The following is a 26,212-nucleotide window of genomic DNA, read 5'->3' as shown; positions in this document are numbered from 1 at the left end:
TGATGTCCACCCTAAGCAGTACACCACTAGCAAATTAAAATAAAAATCTTCTCCTGATTTTGTAGTCATACAGATACTGCATGGGAGCCTCTGGATAGTGAGTCTGAGGTTACAACAGCCTTCACACAGCTCTCCCTGCCACCTGTGTCCTCCTCCATCCACCTGCGGCCTGGGAAGCTGGTCGCAGCCCCACACGCTGTCCTCAGTAAGCCATCCAAGCCCCATGACCCAGCCTGCCACAAGCAGCCCCTCTGGCTAGCCTGATACAGACCCTGCCCTGTCCCTCACGTGCTACCGCTCTTTACAGTTGTGCTCACCCTGCGTGCTCTTCTTATGCCTGCCTCCCTGACAGACCCTGCTCATCCCTCACGTGTCTCCCTTTCCTGGAAGCCGTCCCTCTCTTCCTGGCTTGACAGAGTCAGACTTCTTTCTTCTGTCCCTCCCCTGATGACAGGGGCCCCTTAAAGATGGTGCTGTGTCTGGTTCACACCTGGAGCCCTGGCTCTGGGCACAAGGCCCACACATGCTTGCCCCAGACTGTGGAGCTGGTACCAAATGATTAGGTAGGCCCAGCATTTGACTAACCTGGACCAACGAGTCATTGTCCCTGGACTCCAGTCACTCAGTCCGTAAGGCTGGCGACATTTCTGGCATGCTTTTGATCAGGAAAAGCTCCCAACCTAGAGGTATCCTGGTCCAACAGGTTCATCCCCCAGGGTCATCCCAAAAAGCAAGAGATTTTTTGAGTGGAATGCGAAAGTGGGAAGCAATAGGAAGCTTAGATGTGAAACATCCCCAAATTTCCCCAGTGTGTCTGTTAAAGAAAGACAGGTTCACTTGACAGACGGGTTTTTTCTTTTTCTTCCCTTGTAACAAATGGATGGAGAACAGGGTTTTAAAATTCCTGGACCCTGGAATACGTTTCTATCTGTGTCAAAGTCTACCCCTCCACCGCCTCAGCAGAGTTTAAAATCCTAGCTAATAGGTTAACAACTGTTTTTCTTCAGCTTCAAATGAAGAATATCAGAAGGCTGGGGGAATATGCAGCTCTCCAATTTGTACGGACTGCACACAGCTCCCCGCAATGTGTGTTTGACAGGACTGACATTTTGTACCGCTGTGAGATGGGAAAACGTGTGACATTTTTATTCATGGTGGCGTACGCCCTTGTAATGATCAGCTCTGGTCGATGTGCTTACCGCAGCAGCCCCAGAGCCCTCGGAGAACAAACAGGAACCCAAGGTGCCAGCAGTTCGACTGCCTTATTAAACACCGCCAGGATCCTAACGAAGACCAACTGCTGGAAAATCTCACTGTCAAATCCTCAAGGACATTGTCAGTGCACAGCTAACTGCATATATTTTTCATTTAAAATACTCAAATCCAGCATTGTGCCATTACGAGCAAGGGGAGGGGCGCCCGCTCCAGTGGCCATTCTGTCAGCTGATTCTTCGGAACTCCAGATGCTACAGCCAGATGCCTATTGGGGTTCACAACTCAGAAAGGGGCAGCAGAGACAGGGAATGGACTTTCTGAAAACCCAGTCCTACCTTCAGGGTGAAAGGCTGAAAGTTACAGACCCCTGGTAAGAGGCACCTGGAAAGTCAACCCACTGGTTCTTGTCATGAGCCAAGGCAAATCTGCATGATTTGAAAATCTGTTTCTCCCCCTAGCCAGCCATCCTCCTGTAGGTGCACCCCATTACATCCTGCAACGTGCTGCTAATCAGCCTTCTGTTTGGCGGCAGACCTGAAGACATCTGTAGGAACACACGGCCGCAGTTGGTTTCAGACCCTGGCAGGAAGGCTGTGTGTCAAGATGCCCACCTGCAATCTCACCACTTGGCTCAATTCAAAGGCCTCGAGGTCAGTGGGCAGGAGGACCTCCTCCCTTCGGTGGTCATTTCTAATGCTGATGCACACTGATGGATGGAAGCCAATCACGTGGCTGACCCTCGGAGCTTTTCGGGTTGTTACACTGGGTGATTTGGTTATGGCTGCATACACTAACATACTGATATATTTTGTAAATATGTATTATTTATATAGTGCCTCTATTTCCATTCTCCAGCCCTGATGCACCAAGACACGCTCTGCTGTTTATTTATGGGGTCCTTGTCGCAACAGCCTAACAAGGCGCCTGTGTGTGGTTCTTGCAGGTTGGCAACAAACTGTAAGTGGTTGGCTAAACAACTGGATGTTCTCCATCCATCATGGGAAGAGGCTTGCATTTTAAGGTGCTGCCCATATAGTTAGCATAGCATAATACTATGACATCATCTTTGGCAGAGATGACCTGGGACACCGGGGAGCTGGCAACCCAGAGAGTGGGAGCCGTAACATTTCACACCCTGGGATGGGGGAGAGGGTGAAATAAGCTATGGATACCCCAATTCCAGGACCCAGAGAGAGCAGAAAAAGGAAGGTGGTTGGTAGACAGCCTTGGGGCAACAGTGGGACAGAGACGGTGGAGGTCGCTGTACCTTATTTCCTCCGAGCATCCAGCAGACCACCAAGTTGGGTCTGTCTCCCAGGTCTTTCTCAGATCCTTCCCTCCTCTTCACCCCATAAGCAGGATCCTAAGTCAGAGTCCCACTAGCTCTTGACTGCAGGTTAGCAGCCTCATTAGCAGTCTCCTTGCTTCACCTGCTTCCACGCCCTTCCCACGGAGGCCCAGAGTAAATCTTCCCAGGTGCCATTCCCTCAAATACAATCCTCACTGGTTCCTAGACACCCACATGACACATTTCCAGTTCCCCCAAGACTCAGGCACCTCCCACCTCTGCAGTTTGGCTCCCAGCCCTCACCGGTTGCCTCCTGGCCTCTTGCTTCCTCACATTAGCCCCCATCTTCTCTGAAGAGCCAGCCTCTCCTGTCCGTTATGTATGTTACTCTCTTTACCTGGAATGCCCTCCTCCTCTGGCTCTACCTCATATACAACTTACCTTTCAAGATCCAGCAGAAATGTCACCTCCTCTGAAAAGCCTGCCCTGCTTCCCCCAGACATCTAAGGGCCCCTCTCCGGCCAGTACACTTAGATCCATTAGCACTTCTTTTTCCATAGGGTTTGCTGACTGTCTCTCCCAGACAATGAGTGCCACAGAGGCAGGACAGCATCTTATTCCCCTGTGACCCCAGGGCCTCGGACAGGGCTTGGCCGCCGAAATGCCTTACTATATGTTGAATAAATGAAGGAAGGAATTAAAGAGGACATAAAAGAATAACTCAGAGTTCTGCCTGGCAAAAAACTCCAAGGCTTCAGGAGTTTTAGTCACAAAGACCAGAGGGCAGCAGGGGAAGAAGAATTCTTAGCTGGCCATCATGGCTTGGGCAAATGAAAGTGTTTGGCAGACAGCCCTGGGGGCAGAAGCTTCATTCCTGCCCCCCCCCAATCTATGGAGGGAACATCCCCTGGGTTAGCACACCTGGAGAGTTGCTGTCCCCTGGCTTCTGCTACTTTATCCCACCTGGCCTCTCAAGGCACCATCTTGCCGAGATCCAACCTACTGTCCCTCTGCAAACATTTATTGTCTACTTCACTAGAAAGTGCAAACAGGGATCCACTTAGAAGGAGTTTGGGACAGGAGCATTCCAGAGAGGGCCAACGAGGTAGCTGTAACCATGGAACCATAGGCTGATGGGCAGCAAATTCTCAGAAATTCAGTTTCAACTGCTTCCAGGCAATGTTAATCCCCTACCACATTTTGCATTTCAAGTGGAATATAATCAACAATCCCTTGGGAGAAGTCCTTTTTATATATTCTGTTTTCATACTTTTATTACATTTTATAATTCTCTGCAGTATAAACAAACAAATGTGATACAATATTCCAGAAGACATGGAACTAAGCAGACTGATAAAACTAAACTGGGAAAACGATGACCTAAATTAGGGACATGGTCAGTGCGATCAAGTGTATAGGAGGCTGGCATGCAGCACTTGATGCCAAGCTGCCCCAGGGTCAGGGGAGCTGGAGGTAAGATAGAAGAAGCCAGGGCTTTGAATCTGAATCCTTCCTACCAGCCAGCGGATTAGAGTGAGGCCCTTGACCCTACTGAACAGCGGGCAGTCTAGGCCCTAGTGCATCAGTCTGGGTAAGATCCTGTGAAACAACACAAGCACCTACTGTGCACCCTGTCCAACACCCAGCAGCCATCCAGTTGGGCAGCATCATCGCTGCTTTTGCGACGTTTGCCCCCACAGTGTTAAGGAATCTGGGACTCTGTAGGTTTATTGTGGGGAGAAAGCCAAGTCTCAAATCCAGGCAGTGGCCAGGAACTTTAGCCAGGAATGAGGGAGAGGCAGTCCCAAACCACTGGCAGCTACCACCAGATGCCTCAGGAACCAGGTGTAAATGATGAGGAGCGTGTGATGAGAGGTGCAGACTGAAGGGAGAACCTGGTCTCTAGAATCAGACAGACCTGGTTTGGAATTCTTGTTCTGCCACTTACTAGTGACCTCAGGAAAGTTGCTTAACCTCTCTGAGCACTGGCTCCCTGGAGATAATACTAACTTAATCAGTCCTATAGGATTGTTGAAGATTAAGTGAGGTGACGCCTGCTAGAGGCCTGAGTCCCACACCGTCGTCCACGTTATAATGAAAACCAATCTAATCCACAGAACCCCTCCTTCCAGTGCCACCTCTTGGTTAGTCCCTGTCATTCCTTCCTTCTGGGCATGGCCAGGTTAATAATTTACCTAGTTCATACATATACTTAGAGATTGGTGGGGGGTCACATGACAGGCAGCTCCTGGCTTAGCATTCCCATAGCCATGGGGTGGGGACTCCCTGCATGGCCCCTGACACCAAGTCGATTTTCCCAGAGGATCTTGCTTGTGGGATATAATTTATTTTCAATATTTTATGTTTTATTTCCCCTTCCCTACTGTGATAAACTCCCCACCTTTGGCACAGAGAATTCTAATCTGAGAAAATGCCTCCTCTGGTCTCGCTGAATCAGATTTCCTGCTCCTGCCCTGCTGGGCTCAATATTTCCCTGGCAGGAAGCTGGATTCGGAGCTGCTCCAGCACAGACCTTAAAAGAAATGCTGTTTTTTAGGCTCTGGACAGTCTTCTGGCAAAGAGGCCCTGCTGTCACACCGCTGAGTGTGCACAGACTTGGGGGACACAGGAGGCCTGTCGCTCATGCACAGCGCTGCACATGGGGTTTACAAGGGAACAGAGGCGCGGCGCAACACCAGCCATCCCTGTTTGTGGGTCCTCCTGCTCCACTAAACTGACTGGCTGCGCAAGGACTCAAGGAGTGCACAGAGCCTTGCCCACTGTTTCCTGTGATTCGCCACCTTTCATGTATTCACTTGCTCACTACTGGGGTCATTCCCCAAACTCTCCCTGGGTAAGTCATCTGTGCCAGGCCCTCTGAGGCTGCCAAGGTCACAGAGTTGAGGCAGATACTGTGTCCCTGTCTCTGGACTGGACCATGCATCGGCAAGGGGATGGTGCCAATCCAGAGCAGGAAGGGAACAGCTCTGCTTGGAGGAGTCAGGGAGGCTTTCTGGGGGAAGGGGTGCTGGAGGTGGCCCCGACAGGTTGATGGGCTTCTGTCTGGAGAACAGAACAGGCAGGACACTCCTGGCAGTGGATAAGATAGGAGCTGATCCATGGCACTCCCCTGCACCACCTGTCCCCCCTGCCCCCTGCCCCCAGCACTCAGCATGGGGTCTGGCCTGGAGCAGATGCCCCTGAAGAGAAGTGGAATGAATGAGTACAAACTGTGTGCTGGGCACAAAAGGATGGGACTCTGTCTGTCCTTTGGGGGTGGTGGGCTCCCTGAATCACTCCTGCCTCATCAGAGGGGGCATTTAGTAGAGTCTTGCAGGGTGATAAGCACACCCTGCAAGGCCTTGAGGTGGAGGATGGCAGGTACCTCCAGTCCAAGAGGCTCGGTGATGGGCAGGGGGCCCTGGGAGGTGGGGACTCTGCCAGGGCCCTGAATACTTGGGTAAGTTTTCTGAGTACAGGGCGAGTCTGTGATTGGGGATGGAATCCTAGGGACAGCCCTACACTCTGGAGGACCAAAGGGCCTAACTATCTCAATGCTTGCTGATGTTTTCTGATGCCCCCTGTGCCTTACAGACCAGCTGGTGAGGAGAGCAAAACGTGACCCCAGAAATTGAGGGATGTAGGGGTATAGTGGGCTAGTGCCCTGGTAGAAGGAGGGGTGGGACAGGTCAATGGCAGACTAAGACACTGCAGGGAGAGCCGCTCAGGAAACAGGAGTGAGAGCAGATACCATGGCCACCAGAACAAAGGGGCCACACTCTCAGCAGAGCTGAGGTGCAGACCTGAGCTCTAGTCACCTGCAACATGGCTTTGAATCCTGATTGCTACTTCTAAGCTGTACGAAGTCTCCACCCTCCCTGTCTCTGGCCCATCTCCCCCTCTGTGAGGGGAGATTCTGAGACACCCCTGGGTGGACCAAAGGACTAAGAGGGCTAATCTGTGGGAGCTGCCTAGCAGTGCTTGGAGTTGGAATATGTTTCTCCAAAGTCTCGGCGGAGTGCCTGGCACGCAGTGAGCAAGTCATGCTTGTACTCCTGCCACGACTGCCCTTAGACCATCCAATGCCTACCATATAACAGGTACTCAAATGGTTGTTAAAGTACTCAAATGTCCTGGAGGGCAGGTAGGGGAAGGGGGCTGGTCAGGGAGGGAGCTGCCCCTGGCCCCTGGTCCTGCAGCTATCCTCACCTGTGCTGAACAGAGACTAGGTGCCATAGCTTAGGCAGCACATTGCTAGTGAACCTGGATTTTCTCCCAGCGGCTGACACCTCCCAGCCCATCCATGGTGCATCAGAAAATCCACCCTCCTTTGCTCGCCCCCATGCCGGTGTGGAACTCTCTGGCCTTCTGAAGCTCCTGGGGATGACAAGAATAGTATAGTATCTGGGAAGGCTTAATCCGAATTCTCCTGAATTTTCCACTCATTATGAATTTCCAGAATCTGAGCTCTTTGATTGGCAAGATTCCCTCCCAAATCGAACATGTGTGCTCAGAGGAGAAAACCCTGGCCTTGTTAACCTTCCATTGGAAAGCTGTCTCTGGGCTAGCCTGGGCTCTGAAAAAGTGAGTCCACCTGGAAAGACAGGTCCGCCAGTCACCCTCTCCAGGCACACCTGACAAACTCACCAGCAATTTAGGGACTTTGCTGCCTTTGGAATGGCAGTGAATGAGTCCTAACAACCTCTGGATAGCCACTCCACCAGGACTGAAGGCAGAAGAACCTGTGGTCACACTGTTGCTGGCACAAAACCTGGATTGGAGCCAGAGGGGCTGGACTCGGGGGACCACCACAGTAGCATCTGCCTTCGCACACACAGACATGGCTGAGAGAGCAGAAAGAGGGGTGATGGAAAAGGGGAAAGAGGACTTGGAAGTAACAGGGTTTGAAAGACTAGCAGGCAAGGACTCTACTCTGTGGACTGCAAAAGCATGGCTAATGAATTAGACCAAGAAAATGGCTCTGGACCGCAGACCACGATGCTTGCCAGCTCCTCTTATCTGCTACCCCAACCTGCCCATGGGTCCCTCTGTTCACCATCCTGGTCAGCCAGGAGCACGGGCACCTACTCCTTCCAGTGCTATCTCCTGGCCATGCTGTCAGCCCCTTGCCCTCTGCTCCATGGGTGCAAGCCCTGCTCAGTTGGGGTGTTGGCTTTCCCACCGAGAGTGCTGGGGGTGCAGGTCAGTCGCCAGTGCATAGGTGGTAGGTCGGCTGCCCCTGAGGGGTGTGCATCCTGAGAGCCACGATGACAGCTGCGTGCCAGGCTGGCTGTGGTGGCTGCACCAGGAGATGGCTGACAGCTGTCCACCCCACCCTCTGAGACACTGACATATTTACTGAGGGCCCATGTGCAGCACTTAGCTGAACAGACTCACTGAACCCTTATGACAACTTATGACCAGGGTACTGTTATACCCACTCCCAAGATGGGAAACTGACCTCACTGAGGTTAGTAACAGCTAGATGGTAACACGGCTGAAACGTAATTCCACAGCTGCCTGATACTGGAGTCCGTGCTTTGTCATCTCTCCCACATCGCCCCCCCAGCAACTGATCAGCACCTGCCTTTTCAGTAGTTACATTTTTGTGGGGGACGGGGGCTGTGTGTTTGCTTTTTCTGTCTCCATGAATGGAGGGTATGTACGTGTGTGTGCCCATGCATGTTATTTTGACCACACCACTTGAGAGCAAGTTTCGGAGGTCCTGGTACTTTGCCCCTAAATGTTGCAGTGTGCATTCCCTAGGAAGAAAGACAAGCTCCCCCCAACAAACCACAATATTAATAATAATTGCATTGTATGGACTAACATCCTCATCCATCTTCAAATCTGCCAACTTCCCCAAGAATGTCTTTAAAGCTTAAAACAAACAAACAAAAAACCACTACCATAATCCAAGTTAAGTTCATACTTTGCTTTTTCTTATGCAGCTTCATCTCTTTTATAGACAAAATCTTTGCTTTATATGATATAATTCAAGGGATGCCAGGATTTTCCTTGCCTTGCCTGCTCTCTCTCCCTCACTCTTCTGCTCCCTAGGTCAGTCCATCCTGGGGACGGGGGTATCCCAGTACTCTGTTTCTTAGCCCTCCCTTCCTTTCCAGGCATATAGGATTAGACCTTGGGAGTTCATAAAAACACGAAATAAGAGGATCTAGATTCCTATAATACAAAGCTGTTTCTCTACTTGGAAATAAAACCCTTATTTATGGAAAGTGATTTGGAAGTAGTTTTTTGCCACTAATGGAATATTCATTTTTCTTCTTCACATGAACAGAATTATAAGCGTAGCAAATGAAATAAAACCAAATAACTGGCTGGACACACAGCTGAGACCTTAAATAATAATCAATTATTAATCAATTTAAAAATTCACATCAATAATAAAACCTTAAGATGTTTATTGACTGCCAGTTCAGTGCCAGGTCTTGTGGTAGACTTTCCAGAGGCTCATATTCTCACAGGGGAGGACAAGCATTAAAGAAATAGTTATAAGGCTGTGAGAGACACATTGTGTGTGCCAAGTTCTAAGGGTAGCAGAAAGACAGGAGCAGCTAACTCTTCCCAAAGGAGTCGGAGGATTGGATTTACAAAAGGGAGCTGCTCTGAGGGCAGACAGGTAGAACATGAAGGGCCTCGTGTGCCTGCTGAGGATGAAGAGGGAATGTTTGGAGGTGGGAGCAGCAGGGAGGTGACAAGGCCACTTGTGGTTGCCTCAAGTAGACCCTGCAAGGCCATGAGGGGTATGTAGTGGGGGTAAGCCTGGAGGCCAGAGGCTAGCCAGGAGTCTGTGGAACCGTCCAGCTAAGGGGATAACACAGTGGAACCAAAGCTGTGATGGAGGCCATGGAGAGGAGAGAGACTGGGCAGCGTCCAGAAGGCTGCGAGGTGGGGGTGAGTGGACTCAGGCTTCTAGAGAGACAACAGTGCCATTCACTAAGGTGGAGATCGTGGACGAGAAGAGAGTTTGGCAGGGAGTATACGTTCAGACTGGAAGCTTGTGGTGGTTTGAGATGTTTGGAGAACACAGGAATATCTGTTGGAGGTGTTTGGAAAATTGTGTGTGACTTCCAAGCTTAGTGGGGCAGAAGGGGTTTTTCAGGGCACTTGGAGCCAAGGGTACTGAGAAGGCATTTACTGGCTGGGCAGCTTTTCCAGCCTAGTGTGAGACTGGCACTACATGACCCAGCTCGTGCTTGTCAAGCCAGGGCTCTCCATATGCACAGACAAGCAGGCGACCATATTCCAAAAGCTGTTCCTGGGTGTGTAGCCAAAGCCCTCTGTCCCAGATCTCTGCAAGACATGAGAGTACTTAGTTTGGGCTTTGGTTTATCTGGCTCTTTAAACTTTGCATTACAGAGATTTATAGACCTTTCCTCAATTGGGAGAATGTACTTCTTGGAAGCTACCAGATTGGATGGCAGGCAATAATTCCATTTGCAGGATCAGTCATTTGGAGGGAACACACAAAGGGGGCCCTGGAATGGATTTACCATGATGTTCCTGGGGGAGCCCTGTCTGCCCACTTCCAGAGAACGCCTGGCTCCTGGCACTGCCAGCATGGAGATAGGACTAGAGCCTAGTCACTGGGCTCCCACGGTCAGCTGGGTCCCCCTAGCCAGGGTGGGGGCCGAGAAGCAGAGGTGCCACTAGTTGTGCAGTGTGAATTAGCCACAAGTTCAAGCACACGTCTTCTATATCTGTTTCCTTGTTTGTGCAGCAGGTATTGTGCTTTCTTCCTTACCAGCTGGTAAAGACTCAGTGAAACAAGCACAGATGTGAAAACACTTTATTAGACACAGGGAGCAAAGCAGTTTTCTTGGAGTTGCTACCCTTGATTTCCCTGAAGGAGGGGTCAAGGCAGGATGTTTCTGGCTGAGGGATGAATGGAGGGCACTGCTTCTTTGCCCCTCCACACCTACAGAGAGGTGGGCATGTCCACTCCCCTTCCCAGGGGAGAAGAGCATGGGGGGATCCTTAGCTTCTCTCTGCACCCCCTTGTTCACTCTTGCCAGGGAGAAGAAAGTGCTTGTTTGGGTTTGGGAAAAGAACCAGGCATACTCCAGGCTCCATGCACCCTCGCGGCTCCCTCCTGCAGAGCATCCAGTCCCCAGGCACGGCTGGCTGCTGCCTGCAATCGTCCCCTTCTCCTGCATGGAGTCGCTAGTCTTTTTAATTCTGAAGTGAAGTTTTAGCAAGCCCATCTGGCCTCAGGTCTAAAACAGTATTCTCCTTTCAGCCTTATCAGTAAAAAAGCTGGCGTTTTTATCTCATTTGACTATCTCCTGGGCCTTATTTCTCAACTAGTCCAAACTGGGGGGGGGGGGGGGGGGAGTGCGGGGAAGAGTTATTTAAAGCCTCTCTAAACCTAAATACTTTCCAAGGTAGGAACAGGCATTCTCAAGTTGTTTGAGGTTTCTGAACTCTTTTAAGAAACCATACAGGATAAAGGATGCAGAGGCTCACTAAAAATCCATTTACTTTGCTCTCGTTTGGAATCGTCAACAGGGCTTATCATGAGTGCTGAGTGGTGATACATGTGCCTGCTTTAAGAAACAAATGAATTGTTTGCGAGTTCAGTTTGTTGACAAAATATTTTTTAATTATGGGGCCCAACTTGGGACTGTGGGTAGTGGCCCTCAGGGTGAAGAGGTTGCCCCTGTGGGGCCCTGAGCTCACCTCACTTCTGTTCTTCTCACTCTGGGTCGGACTGTCCACTTGCTAGTCTGTCTCCCTCATTATGCCCCACAAGGACTTTTTTTTTTTAAATACATGGTAGTTCTCAATATATGGATGAGCAGATGCATAATTAAACGGAGGGATGGTCATAGCCTCAGGGGAGGAAGCTGCAGAGAGACAGAGGGGCAGGGAGGAGCACCTTCTCTCCCCTGGCAGAGGTGGCTCTGGCCAGCACCTGGCACAGCTGTGTCTGAGGACTCCACTGAGGCCTCCGCTGGCTCCCTGCCACCCGCCCCTGGTGTCCCCACGGAAGTCCCCTGACCGGCTCCACGAGCACTGCTTGAATGTAATAACCACCTCCACAGTCTCTGTTCCCACCAGAAAACCAAGTGTTCTGAAAGAACACACTCCACAGAAGTACAAACCCAAGGCAAAAATCTTTCCTGAGGTTCACGTCACTATGTGGCTAGTTCAAATTATTTTGCTGGGACACACTGACTTTAACAGGCACCAAGCAGGTGAAATCCCTGCTTGGTGATGGAGCTGGAGTGGGCTCTGTAGTTGGGATTGGCCTAGGTATTTGCGCTGGCACTGTGGCCCTGGCCAGGTCCCCTGAGGTCTCTGGGTTCTAGCTCTGGGTCCCCCTTCTTCAAAGGGCTAGAGCATTGATGACATGCTTCCCCAAAACAGAATGCATACTGTTGGGGTCACATGAGTAGTTCAAGGGCTATATGGATTGACACTTTTAAAAAAAGACTTTTTTTTGATATACCTTAGGAAAACACTGGACTAATATGTCAGACCTGTGGTTCTGTCAATGTCATTACTTAGGATGAGGCTAAAGCTGGTATGGATGTCAGGTCTAAGTCTATTTAAAGAGAAACAGCAAGTAAAAGAATAGCCCAGATGGTAGGAGGGTGTGGCAAAAATTTTTGAAATGGAACTCAAAAGACTGTTTCTTGGAGAATAGAAAGCCCCCAAAACTCATTGTTGCCAGTAGTAGGTGCTCTAGAAACAATGTTGGTTCTGGTCACTGGCCTGTCAAACCAGGCGCCCCGGAAAAGCCCTGAACAAATAACAGCATGTGGCAAAGCCAGAAAGAGTTAAAAGAAAGTGTCTGTGGTTTCCCTGGCCCATCCCCCCTGCAGCTAATCTGTCACCTAATGAAGAAGCGGCCAGCACAAGTGAGCTAGCTGGCAGTTCACTTACAGCAAACTGATTAAGAATGTTCAACCAACAGCAGACTGTAGACCTTTCCAGAGAAAATAAATAGAGTGTAGACTGTATGCAAATGTGTTTGTCACTTTGACAGCACGTCTCAATTAAGGCATCTCGTGGCTGTGGGTAGGCTCTGCGGCTGCAGCTGTAAGGGAGAGCCTGCTGCATGGCTGATACTTGGGGCTTGACCTTAATCCGCATGCATGCATTAAAAAGAAAAAAATCCTGCCTTCCTGTACACTTGCATAATGCTGGCAGCCACGTGAGGGAAGTGACAAACGGAGAGAAAAAGCCACTTTCATCCTCTCCAGTTTACAGACCTGTGAAGGCACAGACAGCTCTTATTTCAACAGAGTTTGGGGTGGCTTTTTTAATTGTTTATCTCCCACCCGTGCATGTGTGCGCGTGCACGTGCGCGCGTGCACACACACACACACACACACACACACACTCTTATTCTGCATTTAGCTGGGAATGACATTAAAGCATCTTTACTTCTTGCTGAAATGGAAAGAAGGTTTTTCTCCATTTCAAATAGGGCCTCCTTTTTTGTGTTTTGAAAATGGAATGTTTAACACCATGAAATCCCTCTCCCCCGCCCCCTCTTTCTCTGTAATGGGCTTCAAACTCCAGTGAGGGGCTCTTTTCATGGGAAGGTTAGTGTGTGCAGGAATGAGGACAAAGGAAAGCAGGAAGCTGGCTCTGGAATGCCACGCTGGCTACCACGGGGGCTGTGCTTTCAGCAAACACCGCCAGGGAACTGGGGTGCAGGTTTCTCCAACAGGGCCCGAGCCCCAGAGGACGCAGCTCTTCAGGGGTGCAAACACAACATAATCTGAAGATGAGTACTCCCCAAGTGAGCACTGGCCCAAGAACGCTCCCTTCTTGCGCTACATTTCAGTTTTTAGAACATCCCTTTGAAGTGTAAAATCAGAAAAAGGGACCAACCTCTTGAAGTTTAAGATGTATGAATGTATTATCTGAAAATACTGATTATGGAGGAAGATTCTTATGTGTCAATAGTGTCACCCCTTTCCAGAATAATCCACAGCAACCATTTCATTAATTCTCCTCTATTTCTGGATAGCTCAATGCTGGTACAAAGTAGCCACTTGGATAAATATCTGTTAAAAACAGGGCATTTAAAATGTATGTTTCTAGATCCTATATGTGATGAAACAGCCACTATACTTAAGGTAAAATCATAAAGGCTATTTTAGTCATGTTCCATCCAATCAATGGCTAAAGAAATCAAGTGATTTAAAAAAAAGTAACCTTGCAAATTCTTGTCACAGCACATCTTGCTCATGGCCATTTTTCACAAACCAAATAATTATGACTTTTGCTCATCAAGAGAGTAGATTTAAGAGAAATTAAGGGGGAGCGTGTACAATCTTTTTCAGCTAAAAATAAAACCCACTGCTTGGAAATAGATTGAAAAATTCAGTTTCTATATGGAATACAATGTTTTACTTAAGGGGGGGAATAAACAAATAGACAATTTTTCAAATGCTCAGGTCATCAGAAATAGTTGGTGAAAGAATCAGATCTCTGGAATAGTAGCGCAGGGGTTTCCTCTAAGAAGCATGACTCCTGATATTGATTTGCAGGAAGTACATTAATAAAGAACTCCTAATTGATTTTTTTTAAGACTTCGCTTGTTGCCTTTTATTTGAAGGTGCAAAGAAGGGCCTGGGATGCTAAAGTGTTCTAATGAGATGCTTAGCTAAAGGAGGCACCTTCAACAGAGTGCCTTGGAGTGGGGGAGGCGGCAGCCGCATTTAATGACTTCATTCAAGAGTTGAGCTACTCTATGACCAGAGCCATGCTCTCTCCTCAAAATTTCTGAAAACTCCCCTTCAAACACGTAAAAACACGTTTGTACCAAATAAACATTCAAAGATGTGCAAAGCTCCAAAGAAGGGATTTGCCAAAGACAGTGGAAATGAAGTCTGTCTGCCACAGTGCTCTAGCTTCTGCTAAAAAAACTACAAAAAACAAACAACAAAGCAAGACTAGTCCAAGGGCCTGGGTACATACCTGTCCGAAGTGGACTGTGATTGGCCTTCGGTCTTCTCGGAGCTTAGGGTGATTGGCCTCCACCAGTGGGGACGGCACGGTCTTTGGCAGCTGCTCTTCCATGGTGGGGGCACAGCCATTCTCGGTGATATCCTGTGGGGAGAAGCCAGTGGGGGGTTGGCGTTGGGGTCACAGCACCTGCTGTGAGCAGCTGTTCCCTCCAACCCCACAGCTCAAGGGCCTGCTATGGAACACCCTCTGGGAGGTTCAGAGCCTATTCTCCTGGAAGCAGAAGGGTAACTTGGCTCTTTGACTTTTAAGGACAGGAGAAGCCAAAATCATACACATTAAATTGCAAAGACAACAATAATTCATAATAGTGGGGAAAAAATCTTTTTATTCTACTACCTTACACAGCTATTTCCATTTTTACATATTCACTTTGTCCACATGCAGACATTTAAAAATTACTTGCAATCACAGCTCATGCATAATTTTACATTCTATTTCTTCCTACTATAAGACTCTCTATGGTGCTACAGTCATTTTAATGATAATTTTAATAGATGCATAATATTTTATTGAGTGGATATATAATTTAATAAACCACAATAAACTATTGGGCATTTAGGTTATTTCTTTTTTCTTTCTTTCTTTCTTTCTTTCTTTCTTTCTTTCTTTCTTTCCTTCTTTCTTTCTTTCTTTTCTTTTCTTTTCTTTCTTTCTCTTTCTACTTTCTAGACACCATTGTGATAAGCATTGCAATTTTTTTTCTTTTGGATTATTTCTTTTATAGAAGTCCCTAGGAATGAAATTACTAGGTCAAAAGATATGAACACTTTAAGCCTTTTTATTCATTCTACCAAATTGCTTTCCAATTTACACCAACTACCGACAATGGGTGAGTTATCAGTTTCATGGTACTTGTTAGCCTTTTCATTTTAAAAATGTATTGCTAATTTAGGAGGTGTAAAATTAGACCTCATTGTTGTTTTAATTTGCATACTTTGTTATTTGTGAGTGTGGACACTTTCACGCTTGCTTATTGATGACGTTACTATTTGTGAAAACGAGGTGTTTGTGCTCCCCTTTTTCCTAGCCTTCTCCTTTCTGGCAGAGAATGAGGAGACCCAAGTTTGAGGTAGGATTTTATAACCTGGAGAATATTTAGGGAACCAAAGTAACATATTTAAGTTCAGAAATTTACATTTAATTTGGGCTTTTGTTGAATGGAGTCAAAGTATAAAGAAAAGAAAAACTCCAATGTGCAAAAGGCAGATAACTCTTCCTTTGGTTCCTTGGGACTTGGCTGGTGCCCGCTTGTGCTGTATGGACCATGTGTTTTACTCAAGTTGTAAAAGTTGCTTAGATTTTTATTGGAGCAAGTCAATGAATAAATGTACAAATAAACATTTAAATAATAATAATTTTCTTTTTACCAAGTAAAAGTAACTCCCAGTCAGAATGAAATAATAAAAAAACCCTCCGATTCTTTTCATTGCAAAAACAAAGATGTATTTTGGTCTACAAGACACACACCTTTAGTAGTCATTTAAATTCTGCACACAAAAGACTTGACAACTGGTTGCTTTCAACGTAGCCAAATAAAAAAGAATGGTGGCAAATGGAAGAATGTGATCCCTTATTGGATAATAATGCATTAAGGAAGAAATACATGCAACATTTGTTAATCTCTGTCTCCTTGTCTATAAAATGTGGATATAGTAGCTGTAAGGAGTAAAGGAGATAAAGCGGCGTGTGTCCAGAACATTATTACTCAATAATGTACTATGCACAGCACTCAATAATAACAGAATGCCTACTACTAAGGTATATAAACTTTATTATAATAAACTGTAGAGATCTCGCTATATTCAACCCCACACACCCAGCTGCAGTTTCTGGCTCTGCTTGGTAAAAGCACAGGGAGGCGATGCCCTCTAGGTTTTGCAGGAAGGGTTTACATTAAGTGGCCCCCAAGTCTTAGGCTGGCTGAGGCTGTGTGATGAGAGGCTGCCGACAGCCAATTAGAAATGACTCTTTTGGAAAAGGGGCTGCCCTAAGGTGCTCAGGTCAAGTGGAACAAAGAAGGGGAGGGGCTCCGTCTGTGCCAGAAAGTAACAAAGGGCAAAGGGGGCATTCTGGATCCAGGTGGGGTTACTGGGAAGACAGACACAAAGGCTGAGTAAAGCCAAACAGTAAAAAAAAAAAAAAAAAAAAAAAGAAAAGAAAAGAAAAGAAAAGGAAAAAGAATCTACTTTCAGTTCAGGAAAAATATGGCACGTCGACACGTGTGTATGAGTGGCTGAAAAAAATAAAGAAATGGAGCAGTAAGGTTACATGGTAAGAAAATATTGAAAGTAATAAAAACTCTAAGATGATAGCTATTTAAAAAAATGTATGTGGTAGTTTTGGGAAGTGTTTTGGTTTAAGCTTATAAGGAAATGCTGTCTTCTAAGTTTTGTTTTTACCATTAACTAGTTGATTTTTTCCAACCTTTCTGTACCTGTTTCTTTATTTTTACAACGGGGAGACCGCCACCTGCTTGGTGAACTTCAAAGCTACGGGGAGAATGAATTAAAGGAGATGAAAGATGAGGGAGCTTGAAAACGGTTATGGTCCTGCACAGACTGAACCTTAGATCCATATCTTCTGCAAAATGGAAAGAGCACCATCTAAAAAAAGAGCTTCCCTTCACTGTGTTGAGTTCCTACTACTGGCAGGCACTTTTCCAGACCCTTGACTTTCCATACCACACTTCATTTCCACAGCAACCACAAGGTAAACAAGATTATCGCTCTTTTATAGGTGAGGAAACGAGGCTCAAAGAGGGCAACTCACCCAAAGCCACACAACTAGAAAGTGGCGAGACCAAGAGCTATGTGATTTCTGGCATTTATACCAATATCAACCCCAAACAGCAGCATACATGAAGGTATTCTGAGTTGAGAAGGTGTTCAACAGACATCAGGTATGATCTCCCCCTCTGGTACACTGACACTATACTGCCACCCCTTATGGTCTCTTTGCACTTACTTTTCTTCTCCTCTCTAAAGACTGCCAATTCCTTGGCATTTGGGTTCTCTGCCCCAGAGCCCTGAATATATAGTACATACTCTCCGATAAGTCTTTGTAAATGGAGTTGAACATTTGGAAGACAAATGTGTCCAATACACAAATGTGCATCAAAAAATAGTGCTGCACGTTATTTTTTTTGCAGTTAGAAGATCCCGAAGTGCAAAACACTTCTCACAAGGTCCCGTGGCTTGCCCCACCAAATTATTAACTTCTTCACTGTTGCCTGTAGCTGGGGAAGGGCAACTGCTCCCTCCCAGAGACAGCAGAGAGGGAGGAGCCCTAGGCAAGAAAGAAACAGGGCCAACTCACATCCTCTACTGTATCTACCAGCAGAGATCTCGCACATAGTAGAGATCCCGTGATTAAAGAAAACTGTGGTCTCAGGAGGAACTGAGAGACTGTTCAGCAAAGGGTTTGGGAAAACAGGCACTCTCATACCCTTCTGGAGGGAATACAGATTGGTAATTTATATCAAACCCTAAAAGAAGTGTATGCTCTTTGGCCGATTAATTGCATTCCTAGAAATTTATCCTAATCAAATAATTAAGAATTTCTGCAATGTTTTACCTACGAGAATACTTGCCTAGAAAAAAACCTAGACCTAACAAGTATTCAAGAAAGGGACTTGTAAATGTATATATGCCCATCAGACAAAATTTTCTGTGGCCACTTAAAACAATGACATGCAGAAGAAACATTTAGTGGTCTGAGAGATGCTCGGAATATAGTAAGTGAAAATGCAGGTTATAAGACGAGATCAATTTTTTTTTTTGCTTGCCTGATTTGTTGAATTGTCTCCAATAAACATGTTTTTTGTTTGTAAACAGAAAAAGAAAAAAAAAGACTGTCGGAATGTCATTTTGAAAATGCAAAACCAAGAAGTTGACAGGAGGGAGGCACTAGCCAGGACTACAGATCAGAGGCCACCAGAGGGTCACAGACGTTTTACCAGGAGCCCTGGGGCCCAACCAGTTCCCATCTCTTGGTAAAGCAAAGGAGTCGGAAAATAGTTCGGTTCCTGTCACCTTCCCTAAGAGTTTGCTGGAATCAAAAATCATGACTGGGGTCTAACCTCCACCTGTCTGCGGAAGAGACAGGACAGTGTACAGTAAGGCACTGGACAGAGTACCTCTGGGAATTCAGGAGGCAGAAACCTAGGGAAGGAAGGAGGCTGACCCAGAAGGAGCCTAGGATATGACTTCATGAGGCAGAGGTGCAGGTGGAGTTTTCTAGGCCTGGGTGTATGTAGAAAGCACAACCTGGTTAAGAAAGGCATGTGGCTCAGCAGCTGGGGCATTCTAAGACTCCCTCTGGCTGAGGTAGAGGAAGATCTGAAAGGCTTTAATCAAGAGAATGATTCAGTCAGTACTGTGTTCTAGAAAAATTGCTCTGGTGGCTGTGTGGATGACCAAAAGGGAAGTGATCCCATGCCAGCCACGCTCTCAGGGTATGTACAAGTGGGTATCTGGACAGATTGGCTGCTCTGGATGTGGGATATGAGGAAAGAACAGGATTGAAAGTCCCATTGAGTGAGTGGCTACTAGGTGTTGCCATTGAAAGCCATTATCTCTTCTAATCCTTACAACAATCTGGCAAAAGTCGATCCTTCCGCTCATTATAAATGAAAAAAAAACAAAAAACCCAGGTTCAGAGAGGTCTAGTAAGTTACTCAAGGTCACACAGTTAATATCCTATGCAACCAGCACTAAATCTACCTCAGACACCCGAATACCACACCACAGTGTCAGGCGTTCAAAGGCCCCTGTGGGTATGAGGCAGGGCCCTTCACATCTCTGACTCAGGTTCCTGGTCTCGCTGGTCTCCATTTTCAAATTTGTGCAGGGCCCTTCTTTTGCAGTCTACTTCACACCACAGCAAATGCAAATTCAAATATGAATATTGATATCAAAACAATATCCAAAGTTGGAATTTCTGTGATTGAGGCTGCAGTGTATTTTAATGTGTTGGAGACAGGGAGCTGACAGTTGTGTGATAAGGTGTGAAAATGTCTGTTCTACGGGAGTCTACCTATGTCTCCCTGTCCCACACACGCTTACTCTCTTTAATATGCTAGGAAATGTTGGGCCAGAGACTCGAGGCTTTGCTGACCTGACTGTGAACTTGCTCCTCTTTGTCACAAACTCTATGTCGACAAGCTTGATTTATCTTTCCAAGATCAAAGATCTAGAAACTTTAAAAAGGGGGCTGTGAAATGGGCCCATTTGATTCAACCATTCTGATACTGAAGAAAAAAAAGAATTTTCCAAGGGTTTCCCAATGGACAAGAAAAAATATGACATCCTTATGTGAGCATTTTAATGTTCCTTGCAGGCGAGAAGGAGCATGTGTGAGGCCACCGTCTTTCAAACAGGGCACTCTGATGCCAGCCTTGCATGGTGCCACTAGAGAATGCAGTGTGTTGACAGCCATGAGCCCAGCCACACAGCATTCTCCTACACACCAGGTCCGGCAGGGAGATGCTCTAGAGGAAAGCACTACGTCCTCGTCCTCCCTTTAGAAAGTGGTGGCTGGGGAGCATCTTGGCCATTTCTTCTTCCTAATTTTGAGCAAGTCAGGCTTCAAAGGAGGCTGAACTAAGGAAGAACTTGACCACCTTGCCACACTCATCCAGAGAAATATGTTATCCATCCTTCTTTTTTTTTGTTGTGGGGCTGAAGCAGAGCAGGTATGGAATAAAGCCACACTATAGTATCTATTAACAATTATTTGCCAATGGTCACATGGATACCCTGGAAGCTCCCCTTTCAGATGCTTTGAAAATCTGCTGCACAAATGAACAAGGGATGGAAAAGGGGCCCTGCTCAGTCATATTAGAGCTGGACCCTCCACACACCATGGTGACCTCTCTGCAGGTCGGGCCCACATTTTCTATTTGCAATTCAAACCCAAGGCGAGAGCGCAGAGGGCAAGATTGGGTTCTTGATTATATCTGCGAGGTCACCATCACTATGCAGAGTTAGAGGAGGCCAGGTGGCAACCCAGTACATTTGAAAATTGGATCTTTGTTGGGAACTGCCTCAATTTCATAGCAGAAACCAAACTTGAGATGTCTGTATTAGACACATCTGGGGAGCCACACAGATATGTTGCCATGTGAAGGGGAGGGGGGCAGCGGAGGGGAGGGGAACAAAAAAGCCAAGGAAATATTTTCTACTGCAGTGAGAGAGGTCAGATGGAGCCAAATCCTAAATTAGCTCAAGAAAGGGAGCAGGAGAGCACCGCTGAAGACCAAGTCCTGTCTGCACTGAACAATGCTGGAGTTTCAATTACAAAATAGCTCTTCCAAGAACAACTGCAAAATATCAAGTCTGTAGAAATCTGTACGACCGAAGGGGGGAAAAGTGAAAATTGAAAAAGGTGCACTAATAGATCTGTCAACAGTCCAATGGTGACAAGCCACATTTCTATAAAATGCCTTCACCATTTGTGTCACCTGAAATGTACTGACACTTTCTATAGAACATTATCTCCTGAAGCTATTCTTGAAAAGACTGGCAGGGGGAAGAGGAGCAGGGGAGGGAAAAATCTGCTTTAGATACTATCAAGGAAAGGAAGGGGAGGTGGCGTGGAAGGAGAGTGATCTAGATTGTTTAAGTGAACCTTTGAACAACATCAAAAAACTGGAGCTTAACTGGTTATTTGCAGAAATGTTACGTATCATAAAAAGGGGATTTTCATAAGGCCCAATTCTTCCCCATACCAGGAGGGAGGGGATGGCCTACAGAGAGGAGATCGAACCAATGAGGAGCATCTGTCCTCCGCCTGAGGAGGGACCCCTTTCTTTACTTACTTCAAGGAATATTCTAACACCAGCTGAGCCTACGATCAGGTCATCAAGGAGGGAATATTTGGTGAGAGAACTACCCTCTCCCTGCCTCTCTCTATTTTATCCAATTCAGTTACATGTGACTGGGGTAAGAGATAAAAAAGTATGTATCAGACTTAACATCCAGGTAAAGAATTCCACCTGCCAGCCTCTGGCAGGGCACAACAGACCACAGTGAAGGTCCGCCTGGATTTACAGGACAGGATTTTTATGTTGAGACTTGAATCTCAGCTGTTAAAAATTCACTCTCAGCTGAAACTAGGAACTTAAATGCTTAGTCGGAACAAATTATTTTGCAATTAAAAGAAAGGAATCAATTCCTTTGACCATTTTAAGTTAATTAGAGGTCCTTTCCGACTTCATAAAATTAAAACTGCTTTCAATTTTTTAAAAAACTGCCGAGATAGACAAAGGCCTTGTTAGAGTTGCACATTTTGGGGGTGTGGAATAATGATATAAGTGCTCCCAAACATCTTTTGGAAAGCAAACACTTGTTTCAGGAGGGTAATATGAAACACTGTTGTGGTAAGAGCACAGACACTGGGAATGGATGAGTCTAAAACCCCATCCAGGCTCTGTAAGCTCCAACAGCATGACCTTGGGCAAATTCCTTTACCTCTGAACCACAGTCTATTTTTTTGTATATTTTTTTTTATTGGAGTTCGATTTGCCAACATAGAGCATAACACCCAGTGCTCATCCCGTCAAGTGCCTCCCTGAACCACAGTCTAGTCTCTTTACACATGAAATGGGAATACCACCCCCCAGGGTTGTTCTAAGGTTTAGACATAAGGAAGTGGTGATCGAAGTGTGGAACCCTGATAATGATGACATTCATCATAATATAAAAACACCCTCTGCTATGTTAACCTCCCTATACAAGGCTAGAGAATGAGGCAAGGGAGTCTTGGTCAGCAAGTAGCCTATAGGATTTCACACCATCTTACTGATGGTCCAAGAAGACAGGGCCCTCTCCCCGCTGCCCAAGAGTCTTACACAGGAACTGCTGGGCTCCTCTTGGTTAACCTGCCACTGTGAGGGGAGCCTGTGGTGTCCTCCTGAAACCCACCCTTTGTGCTTTGTGTCTGCGTGGTGGCCATGTGCATGCTGGAACCACGGAGGTCATTACCTTGGAGAGGCTTCTTGGTTTTGGTTACAAGCAGCCCCAGGGCAGAGGTCAGCTGTGGGAGGGAGAGGTGCCCTGATGGGGAGGCCGAGCCAGTTTCTAGAGAGCCTCGTGAACCCCAGGCCTGGTAGGGTGGGCAAGGGGCAGACTGACAGTGGTAACTCTGAACTTGCTTGCCTTTGTGGATTTAAGCCAGTCTTAATGTTATTTGAAGACAGTTTTTTATCTGTGAATATTTATAACAGTGTGAAAACTCCCGGACAGCTGGTAATGCATTTTGAAGTGTGCTAACAACACTGTATCAAACAGCCCTCTATTGATCACATCATACTTTTTTGTGGCCACGCGTTTCATACACGGTGCTTATACATTTTGAATAAGAACTTCAAGTACCTTTTGCTTCAAGCGGTTTTTCACCTCTTTTATTCCCATTTTTGCATGATCTTTTGCCTGCATGAAAAATTAATTTAAGTTAAGATTCTCTCTCTGTTTCCAGCAGGGACTATGCTTGATTTCAATCCGTTGCGAATCACCTTCTCTGATTACTAAAAAAGAGAAGGAAAAATGGGATCATCAAGTCGAAAACATAATGGCTATGAAAACAAATACAATGTTAAGAGCTTAAAAAAAAATCCCTTAAAGAGGCTATGGAGATTTTATTTTCTGCATTTTGATGGCACTGAGTACCCCCCTCCCCCCTTTCCGAAGGCCTTCTTCTGCTCTCTATAATTATTTATCTCAGCAGCCTGGTGACAGCCACCAGTAAGTGTAGATAGAGCAGCAGCTTTTGTGGCTGCAAGAATCTGAATATCTATTACATTGCACCAGGGCAGGGCCTCAGGACCAATTTTCTGCCTGGGCTGACTGGCTTGAGCAGACACATCGCTGGGCTTCCCTAGCGCCGTTTCTTAAATCTCACTTCGGCACACACCCTGGCTTTTATTTTCTGTCATTTTAGACCTGTATGGTTCTGCTGGCAGCCACCCTCCTGGTTAAAATAGCTACAATTTAAGCACAGAAAGGACTAACAAAATTAAAAATGGAAATAAAACAAAACCACTCCAGTTAAGTGGCTCATGTCAAATTAGCAAGCAAGAGAAACCATGAGAAAAAAAAATACTTGTAAGAGATGGAACATCGGATCGGGAGCTGACGTGTTCTCCTATTTTCTCTCTGCTGTAGGCATGAGTCTCACAAACAATGCACGTCCTATAGGGCAGTGGTGAGAGAGATGATGAAGGATTTGGGACAATTAGGGAGTGTGCCCCACCATGAGCACTCCTCAGTAACCAGCAAAGGAGCGGCTTTATTTTGACATGATAATGGGGATCCCCATAGGAAAGGGTTTACCATAACACCTGGTAGACCACACCTCCAGGTGTCAGGGACACAGGCAAGAGCAGCCAGCATTTTAGCCACCCCCGTCGACATCTTATTAAAAGCTAAAACCAGTGGCTTCCCATTTCTTGATTGCAGCAACTGTGAGCAGAAACGGTTTAAAATGAAAAGCATCTTTGACCTGGTCACAAAATAATCAACACTAAGTAACTCTAGGAGCCCTGGAAGCTTTAGGAAACAACACAGTGGCTCTTGAGTCATCTCCGCAGTATAGGTCAGGTATGTTGGAGAGTTTCATCCTGCTAAGGGACAGATGTGTTCGGGTCCCAAGACCAAGACCAGTACTCACAAACTTATAGACAGTCTTCATAGCCGGGTTCGCCTTCGTTTTTACAGTATTCAGAATTGCCCCGCTTCCTTTCTGTAATAAAAAACGTCAATTAGCAATTCGGGCTGAAGATAGAGTGGGCCAACACCAACAGAAGTCTCTTCTCCTTGAACAAGTTAAGCAACATTCCAAGAGTGTAATTTAATTAGAGAAACAGGCCTAGAGAGTAACCGGTCCTGGGCAATTAGTTATGGCCACGGCAGGATCGCTCTGGGTGGGTACTGGGAGAGTAGGATGAGGATGAGGATAGTGATAACTAGCTGCAGGGGGAACCAGTGTTTTGCTTGGCACCTGTCCGCTGGCTGGAAGAAAAGCTCTTCATGGGCTCTCTGAGGCAAAGTTTCCCCATAGTAATCTATGGCTTCTCAAGAAAATCTAGTTTATTTGGCTACCTTTGGTCATGTGCTTTTCTTTCCTCACTGTGGTTTTCTGTGTTGTTATTTTTAATCACTCTGGTAGGCTGCCTTCCTTAACATCGATATCTTGAGGGAAGGAAAGAATGAGAAGCCATCAACGGGAATCATGGCTTTCATACAAATCCAACATACCAGTTTCTTTGTTCAGTTTCTTTGGGAGAACAGGGGAGAAGAGGAGGAGGGATGGCTCGCCCAGTACACAAAGGATGCAATGAATGGATATGACGCGCACAGGCTCTAGGCATCTTGTAAGGGCTCATTGCAGAGACACCCTATGTTAGCCTTGGAGGGTACTCAGTCCCAGGGAGACTGGTCTTAGCCCTCACAGGCTTCCAGTCTGGGGGGTGCCCCAGTGCCAACAGTTGCAGCCAAAGCTCGTGACAGCTGTACTGGCTCTGTGTAGAGGCAGCTCCTGGTATGCAAGGTCAGGGGAGGGATTAGAGGATGAAACATTTGGCCTGGTCCATGGAGACTGTGGGGGACAGGAAGGACATTCTAGGGACATGTTAAAAAAGTGCAGTCACTGGAGGAACCGCAAGTGGGGCTAAGGCCAGATGGGGTCAGTGCATGAGGGGCCAGGATATGGAGTCTATACTCTAGACGATTTTTAATCAGATGCATCAATAATCAGATTTGTAGTGGTTTGGGAAGATAATTCTAACTGATTTGAACAAAGAGAGAGACAGGATCAAGTAGGTATATAAAAGAGTAAGATACAGTGAGATAATTATGGGGATTAACTCTTAGCACAATTTTTGGTAACAGCCCATATTAGGAATTTTGAGCTTTAATTAAAAACACTGCAGTCTGACCTAGAAAGCATTTTATGTTGTAGGACAGTATGAAATTTTTACCCGCTCATTTATTCCACACTGCTTTCCAAAATTACTCAGTATCCTATTTCAATGGTCCTTTGGAGTATTAAAACTCCTTTTACCAATCAATCAACAAGTCCTTATTGCTTGTCTATGATCTGCCAAGTGCAGTGTTTGGCCATACAAGAAGAACAAAAGAGTTCTTTCATTGAGGAATTGCTTATTCTCGGCCAACTGCAGCCACTTCCAAGGGACCTGCCTTGGCAGTGGTATGCTCAGCCCACAAGCAGGAGAGAACACTTAACATATTATGTTGGAGTTGCCCATTTACATGCACCTTCCCAAGAAGACAGGGAGCTCCCCCAGGGCAGGGACTGTGTCCTCCTGCTCCCTGTTACACAGGAGGCCAGTACACAAGACGCCTTCAGTACATGCACACTGACAAACCCATGCACAGGCAAGAATTTGAATTCTTTGGTGGCTTCTGAAGACCTTAGCACCTAGCTTCCAATACAAGAAACTGTTCATAACAATAGTGAGGCAGTGAAAACCTCAGTGATAAGTCCTCCATCGTCCCAGGAGCCTTTGCTGTGAAAAACACTGCAGAGCAGCATTTTTTATTTTCTTATGAAAACTTTCCAATCACACTGGTCTCCCCAGAAATGCTCTAGGATAACAGCATCCACTCAACACGCCTTGGCCAGCTTCCTGAGATGAGGAAGCTTCTCCTGGCTCTCTTTGCCCTCACTGAGGGATGCCTTAGA

The 26,212-nt window shown here is 46.5% G+C and overlaps 1 protein-coding gene across 7 annotated transcripts in view; it reads right to left on the bottom strand.

Moving 5' to 3' along the window:
• Window positions 1–26,212, bottom strand: part of DENND1A (DENN domain containing 1A) — a 506,616-nt gene that overhangs the window by 38,095 nt on the left and 442,309 nt on the right. For 6 of the 7 annotated variants that reach the window (XM_055337788.1, XM_055337761.1, XM_055337769.1 and 3 more), the window contains 3 exons: window positions 24,179–24,250; window positions 22,885–22,941; window positions 14,462–14,593 (listed from right to left, as the gene is read on the bottom strand). In XM_055337788.1, the coding sequence (XP_055193763.1) occupies window positions 14,462–14,593; window positions 22,885–22,941; window positions 24,179–24,250 (261 nt within the window). Of the gene's footprint in view, window positions 1–13,320; window positions 13,546–14,461; window positions 14,594–22,884; window positions 22,942–24,178; window positions 24,251–26,212 lie in introns of those variants that run through there. The other variant, XM_055337809.1, reaches the window with a different exon arrangement.

The sequence above is a fragment of the Nyctereutes procyonoides genome, unplaced genomic scaffold (assembly GCF_905146905.1).
Source record: "Nyctereutes procyonoides isolate TBG_1078 unplaced genomic scaffold, NYPRO_anot_genome, whole genome shotgun sequence".
NCBI classification, from domain to species: Eukaryota; Metazoa; Chordata; class Mammalia; order Carnivora; family Canidae; genus Nyctereutes; species Nyctereutes procyonoides.
This window is presented reverse-complemented; position numbering and strand designations above follow the sequence as displayed.